The sequence below is a fragment of the Prosopis cineraria genome, unplaced genomic scaffold (genome assembly GCF_029017545.1).
Source record: "Prosopis cineraria cultivar Desert tree isolate PC_DT_omini unplaced genomic scaffold, ASM2901754v1 PC1, whole genome shotgun sequence".
Taxonomy (NCBI): domain Eukaryota; kingdom Viridiplantae; phylum Streptophyta; class Magnoliopsida; order Fabales; family Fabaceae; genus Prosopis; species Prosopis cineraria.
The window spans coordinates 31,168,296-31,176,399 of NW_026555332.1; the positions used below are offsets into that span (position 1 = coordinate 31,168,296).

The 8,104-nt window shown below is 30.1% G+C and overlaps 1 protein-coding gene across 1 annotated transcript; it reads right to left on the reverse strand.

The window, feature by feature from the left end:
* Positions 1-5,866: 5,866 nt before the first annotated feature.
* LOC129288431 (protein DETOXIFICATION 49-like) lies at positions 5,867-7,877 on the reverse strand. Its single transcript, XM_054924998.1, has one exon. The coding sequence runs from the start codon at positions 7,775-7,777 to the stop codon at positions 6,227-6,229; it is 1,551 nt and encodes a 516-aa protein (XP_054780973.1). The 5' UTR covers positions 7,778-7,877; the 3' UTR covers positions 5,867-6,226.
* Between the last annotated feature and the right edge of the window lie 227 nt (positions 7,878-8,104).

Genomic DNA, 8,104 nt, shown 5'->3' on the forward strand with positions numbered 1-8,104 from the left:
GCCATCCAATAATAATTAATCTCACATATATTTTAAATTTATTTATTTTTGAACAATAAACAAAAAGGAAATATTTTATTGCCATCCTGGGAAATCTTTTTCTAGAGTGTGTCGACAAGGGATCCTCATTCGTTGGTGTTTCTCATCACAACCCCGAGTACCATGCACTCATAGATGTGATAAGATCTTAACCGTAGAAATTAAATTTAGACAATTAAATTTAATGTTGTTAATTTACAATTATTCATACATTAATATATATTTTTAAAAATAAAAGTTATAAAATTTTTATTTTAGATTCAACATCAATTAAAATAAAAATATTTAATGCATAAAAATAAAACAAAAATGAGAGAATCACATCTAAGGATTACTTAAGAAAATTATTTATAGATAAAGGCTAATAAGTCTCATTTGAGAAGGAAAAGTCACGTTCCTATTTTAATAATAATCTATTTTATATTGATCCTTATCTATAAATAATTTTCTTAAGTAGTTCTTGAATGTGATTCTCCCAACAAAAATTAAATTTATTTTTATGCATCCGTCACTGTCAGCCATGATATATAATGAGCACCACCCCATGTTCATCATGATCAGTTTCATCACCACACCAAGCAACATGTTAATCATCAATCAAGTACCAATATTAAAATATAAAATCATGGATCAATTTGCAGAACTAATAAATTAAATGATGAAACTTAATTGTTTAAACTTTCATGCAATATATGGGTAAAACGTTAGTTAACATATAGTAACAGCTATGATCTTTGACCACACTGCATACATATATATATATATATATATGTGCCAACATTATTCTCTTTTGCATAGTGGAAGAAATTACGTAGATTTGCAACCAAGATAGTTGCTGACATAATTGTATATCTATGAAAAGAAAAGTTAAAGCAACCAGCAAAGATCTGTAAATAAGGAGGTCCCGTAAGCCTCAGACTTAGACCCTTGTCACAATCTATCAATTTGATCATCAATTTGGTCATCAATTAATGAAGTGCAAGTTGCTCACTTTACATGGTGAAAATCATTATCTCCAAAATTCCTTTCTTAATTATTATGTATTTCCACTAATATTATAAAATGTGACATTAATGATCTTAAGAGATGATATAACTTTTAGTTCATAAACTTTTTTTCAATTATAAATTTAGCCCTTGAACTTTGGGTTGAATTATAATGAGTTAAAGAAATTATAAAAACTGGATTGTTTGAAATTAAGGAAAAAAAAAAAACTCTATGGACTGAGTTGTTTTAACTCAAAGTTCAAGGTAACTGAATTGATAATTGAGAATAAGTTTAAGGATCAAAAGATTTTTTTTTTTTAATTTCAAATACTTCTAACAATATGAAGAGACTTTACTGATGGATAACTTATAAATGCATTTACAATATATACACTCTTAAGTTTGAGTTGTAAGGCCTGTTTTGGTGCTTGATAAACCCCTAACCAACTCCTTAACCTTTTTTTTATTAAAAAAATTATGAATAGAATAAATATTATATGATTTAATTTTTATGCATAAAAAATTATATTATCTTTCTCTCCATGCTACATTAAAGGGTTCTATGTGCTAATCTTATTCTTTAAAAAAAAATTGAAAAAGGACAAAAGTCTTGTTGCCCACTAGAAGTTTGCACTTGGTGTCAAACATCATATCATCAAGTCTCCTCACATTCACAGTCAAGTTCTACAGTGTCATCCATGGAAGCTCTCAGCATCACACAACCAAACTCCTTTTTATATTTCTATATTTTACACTTCAAAATTACAAAAAAGGAAAACAAAATTCCACTTGTGTGTGGACTCACAACAAATTGTAATGTAATGCTTGTTATATTTTTGATCTCTCCATTATATCAACTTAGCTTGTTGAAACAAGCTAGCTCTTTTATAATTAATATATAATACAATATTGCCACAAAGAAGATGTTTTTGGCAGATTTTTTTTTATGGTCATGAATTATTATAGATTAAGTAGTGATGATAATGTTAATAAAAGTGTAAATAATAAGAGTCACACCACTCGTCCAGTACTGATGGTGCCTTTATATTATCCACTTTGAAATGAGAATGAAAATTGATAGCCACTTGTAATATATATGCAAAAAGCCATTTCTGTCAATTATTGCCAATTCAAATACAGAAAGAACGCAACCCATTCTTATTTAACGTGCTAACAACGAGTGAGATTGGACTAAACATCTCAATGTATTTATATGTCATCAATAATAATAAAAATACCATTTAGGAGGCATAATTATTAATTACGCATATAATTCCAATGAAATCATGTAAAAGTTATAACAATAATGTGTAGTCCATATCCAAAAAGTCGCTTCTTCTATGCATGTATGAACAAGAGAGTGATTGAAAACAAAATATTCGAACTTATCAAGACGCGGTTGCTTTTTGCCAAAATGTAGTTTTGGCTGCAGGAACATGTTTCCCCAACATGTGACTTCTTCTATCTACGTGAAAACATGTTTATCACTGTGATAAACATCTGATCCATCCAAAACTGATTTTAATAGTTAAGATTTAAAAATTTTTAACTGTAATTTTTTATATAAAATATTATTTTTTGACAGAATGATGACAGCTATAAAATTATCTTTTTTTTAAATTTTGTACTTATTAAAATAATAATTTATTAAAATATAAAAAAATATCAAATTTGGATGGTCCAGATTGGTACTCATCACAACACTGAACTACTGCTTCCAAGAAAAGAGTGTTCGAAAATAAAATCAAGTTTGTCAAAATACAGTTTTGGTAGGGAAAACATGTTTCCAAATGCGCTCTAAGAAGAAAGAAAGAAATAGATAGTTTTGAGCTGGTTGGGAACTACATTATTTACTTTAATTAGTGATCTCAAGTTAGAGTTTTAGCCTTTTAGGTATGTAACCATGCCAAAAAATTGTTGATAGAATTTTAACTCTTTTCTTTTGGATTAGTTAGATTTAATATGATTTTTTTAACATTAAATGTTTTGATTCAAAAAAGAGGGAGGAGACAGATTTTGTAGTTTTTATATGGATTATATACTCCCTTCCTTCCTAATCATATGGAAAAAGTTTGGAGGGTGTGGTATATATATGGTGTGTGTGTGTGTGTGTGTGTGTAACAATTTACAATCTTCTTGGAGTAATTGTAATGTTTTTCCTAAAAATACCCCTAATCAGTGAATAAAATGACTTAGCCCACTTTGAAGTAATTAAGAAAATGATGTGTATTAATTGAGGGTAGAAGTGGAAAATAAAAAAATAAGAAACATTAGTTAAAAATTGTTTTATTGGTAAGTGTAAATTAAATAATTTTATCCAGAAAGGATACTTAGTGTTGACCCTTTTGTAATAACATTAGTTTTTTCTTCAAAATTTGTTTAGTAGTACTTGTTGATAATATCGTTTAATTCATGTAACCAATCTTATATATTGAGATAAAGTTGTTTGTTGTTGTTTGTTGAGTGTTAATTGTTTAAATATATATTAGTAAGCTGCACAAAGCTTGCTTATCATCTGTATTTAATTGGAGCTTTGTGACTATTTATTTTAATTTATAAATAACAGAACAAAGGGCGCGGGGGGGAGGGACCGAATGAGCCAATGATAGTTAGAATAAGGAAGTAATTAACTGTTTTTTAAATAATACTCCCTCAATTTAAGAGACACTTTTAACTAGTTTACATCTCTCAATAAGTTAGTTGATAATATTTAAAATTATACAATTATATTTATCTTTATTTAATACTCCTTTCATTACTATTTCTATATATATGGTGTTTTTTAAAAGCTTATTTTATTCTTATAAGGGCCGTCATGATATTTTTGAATAATTAAATAATATTGATCATATTGTCTTGCAAAGAAGAGAATATATTAATTATGTACTTTATTTAACACCATGATATTAATTATGAAATTAAGGCAAAATTGAAAAAATATTATGGTTTTATATGCTTTCAGCTAAAATACATCATGGGGAAAATAAATTTTTATTGATATGTGACATATTCAATTAATAGAAACACATTATATATATTGTTTAATTAGAAAACATTATTAATTACTCCCTCCGATCCAAAACATTCTCCTAGCCAATTTTGGTATAAAATATAAGTAATTGGTATTATTTTTTTCTACCTTGCAAAATTATAATTTTTTCTCACTCATTATAAATTGAAACTAAAGATAAAAGCAAAAAAAAAATTTAAAATATACTTTTAGTCTTTTAATTTTATATAAAATTTTATTTTAGTTTCTTAATTTTATAAAATATCTTTTCAATTATTTAACCCTGTTACAAAAAATTCTTACATTGAATTATTAAATAGTACTCCTTTCATCTAAAAATGTAAGTCATTTTTAATCAAATTTTTCTCTAATAAAGTAGTTACTTATTTTAAAATTAATTTTATCTTTTTATATTTACTTCTATTGAACACCTTATAATAAATATAAAGTCATTCATCAATAATGATACTTTTGAAAAAAAAATAAAATAATTATATCTTGAAAGACTAAAAATACCTTATATTTTTTAACGAAGGGAGTAACAAACATTATCAAATATTAACATATTAAGTTTAATTTTTTTAAATGACAATCATTGACACACAAAAAATAAGTTGAAACTAATAATATTAGGGTTCAATGATACTCCCTTACACTTAAGAATAAAATAAACTTTTAGAAAATTTTCTATATATAGAAACTGGGGAGCAAGGTTGTCAAACTCACAAATTTAAATATATTCATGATAGAAATGTAAACTCAGATCACAAAATAGAATTGTAAATTCATGAAAGTTTGTCTCTATTAATAAATAGTCATTAAAAATATATGATTAAATAATTAAAATATAAATTATGACCATAATTTAATTATTTAAATATATTTTAAATATAAATCATTGAAATTAAATCAATCTACATTGATAGATTATCACACAAAACATAAATTTTGTAATAGGGTAACTTATTTTTAGTTTTTTTTTTGTTTTCTTTTGTTTATTAATATTAGTTTTTGCTTTTTAAGTTTTTTTCCTGCTTGAACCAAGTCCTATCACTTCTATGAACTAAATACTATGTAGTATATACTTAACTCACTCAACTCAATAAAAAAAATGATGAGTTTAAGACGTTTAACAAGTTTATATTTAGTATAAGTTTATGAATTAATTGACATAATTTTGTAAGTTAGAAATGTAAAAACGGTAAATTTAAAAGTAAACTTGCGAGTTTAACTAAATTTGTATCTAATTTAAATTTATAAGTGAGTTGCTATGATTTTATTAGTTAAAAATATAAAAGCATTAAACTCAAAGAGTCCACTCAAAAGTTTGATAACTATACTGAAAGTGAGAAGTGCACCCCTAATTACGAATTTAAAAAAAAATGTATTAAGCATAAGTATACTTTAAAAACTCAAAATGCTTTATATTTTAAATATGATAATTTAAAAAGTATCTTATACTATTATACTATTCAATGCTCAATATAAAATTGAAGTTTGAAAGCTTTTTTAGCTTTTAATCTAAAATAAAGTTAGAGTAATTAATGTTTTTTTCGTTCATTTTTACCACTTGTTTATTTATCATCAATTAAATTCATAATAACAATTTATTCTGATTACAAATTACAAAAAAAAGGATAAAATTAGGAAATCATATTTTTTTTAATTTTAAAGTTATAACTAACATTTCTTTTATTAAGTATAACTATCATTTCTCTCTAAACGTAGTGTGAAATTAATTAAAAGGACTAACTTTGAAGAAAGGAGCATGAGGCTGAAAGGGAGAAAACATGCAACGCAAAAACAAGGGGGAAAAAAACAGACTATCAACTTCAGGTTACCGCAATAATGGTTATTCCTTGGAAATTAATACATGTTGCTACTTCCTATGAGATTCAACGCTTTGTAAAATGTAGTATTTGAATTTCACAGGAAATAGCATTTGTTCTTGGAAGTGGCGCGCCCTTACCCTTCATCATCCCCTTCTACCGAAATTAAAAATTAAAAACTAAAAATTAAAAGTCTACGTCTCTTTCTGCTCTATCTACTACCCTATACAGCTAAAGACAAATTTTTTAAAGATTTTTTTTTCCTCCAATTTTTTCGTCCTTCTTGGTTTAGTAAAGGAAATTAAATTAGTTAATCAATCCCACGATTTCTTAGCTTAGCTTCTGCATCTGAATCATCGTCCCTAAGAAGAATCTTGCTGGCTTTCTTCATCTCTGAGCATCTTCTCTGTCTTCTCCACCACATCACCTCCAGCTTCCCCTGTTTCTGTGAGTTTCTTTGCTCTCTGTGCCTCAAATTCCCAATCCGTTCGACTCAGAACCACCAGCATCGTCACTGCACACGAGCCCTGTGCAGCCAGAAGCCCTAACCAGAGACCTTCAAAATCAAACCCAGCGAAGAAAGCTAGAGCTATGGCCACAGGCATTCCGACAAGGTAGAAACATCCTAAGTTTATGTTAGCACCAACCTTTGGCCTCGCTGTGCCCCTCAAAACTCCACACCCTGTTGTTTGTGGGCAATTTCCGAGCTCACAGAGACCTATTATGGGTAAAACCATAGAGGTCAGGGTTATAATCTCTTTGTCCCCAGTGAACATGCTGGCCCACACGTTCCTCACCATTACAGAAAAGGCCAGAGCAGAGAGACCCAAGACGAAGCTGCAAGTGAGACCCACAATAGCAGAGAGCTTCGCTTTTGATGACTCTTGAGCGCCAAGCTTGTTCCCAACTCTGGTTGAAACACTGAAGCTTATAGACGATGGGAAAATGTAGAGAAAAGAAGTGGTTTGGATCAAAATGCCCATGGAAGCTACGGTTGATTTCGGATTCAGAAGCAACCCGCAGAGAAGAATCATGATCTCGTACCACCACCATTCGAGACAGACCGAAATGCAGCTAGGAATCGCCAGATTGAGAAGCGACCTCCATTGCGTGAAACACTCGAAAGAAAAACCTCCCCAGGTTTTCTTATGCGTTCCTGAGAAAACGATGTACAGGATTAGACAAGCGACGAGGTTGAAGTTCGTCCAAACCCCACCAAGAGCAACGCCTTTGATTCCCAGATTAAAATGAGAAACGAGCAAGTAATTGATGGGGACGTGAAGAAGAACAGAGAAAATGGCACAGAGTGTTAGAGGCAGAGTAATGGACTGACTTCGAAGGTAAATCCGTAATGGGTGTAAAATCGATTGAGCCAAGAGGTCAGGGATAGAATAAACAAGATAGGATTCGGCTTGTGTGGCTATGGCTTCATCTTGACCACACATGAGAAGAATTGTCTTCATATATATCCAAAGCAGAGATATGGGAACACAGGTGAAAACCAGAAGAAGAATCGTTCTCTGTAAACAGAGACCAAGCATGGTGAATCTCTTAGCCCCAAAAGCTTGTCCGCAAATGGGTTCCATTCCGGTGGCCAGACCGGAGAGAATGGAGTAACCAGTAATGTTGGCGAATCCGACGGCGAGGGAGCCACCTGCCAAGGCGAGCTCGCCGAGGCGGCCGAGGAAAAGCATGGAGATCATAGAACGGCAATAGAGAAGAAGACCGGTGAGGATCATGGGAAGAGCTATCTTGGCTATAGAGACAAACTCTTTGAAGGCGTTAGAGAGATGGAAGTGAGTCGCCGGTCTAGGGATGAATGGGTCCGAAATCTCTGGTTCTGGGTGTTTAAGGTAATCGGAATTTGGATTGCATTTGCAGGGAAGAAGATCAGGAGATCGAAGGTGACACATGATGATGATGATGACGACGATGATTTTTCTAAGTTGTTGTCTCTATATTACGTTTTGACAGAGAGTCTGAAGTAAGAAGCGCAGAGAGCGAGAGAGTTGATGAAGGTGTGGAGGATTATATGTTGGGCAGTATGAGGGACTTTTATAGAAGGTTTTGAAGGGAAAAAAAAAAAGAAAAAATAAATAAAAAATTAAGTTTGAATTTGAGCCTCTCTCAACCAATCTTATCTCTCAACATATAATAATTAACATATTGAAAACTGAATTGTTCATTAGACCACATAATATAATGATTCAAAAGTTAATAATTAAAATTATAATTAAATT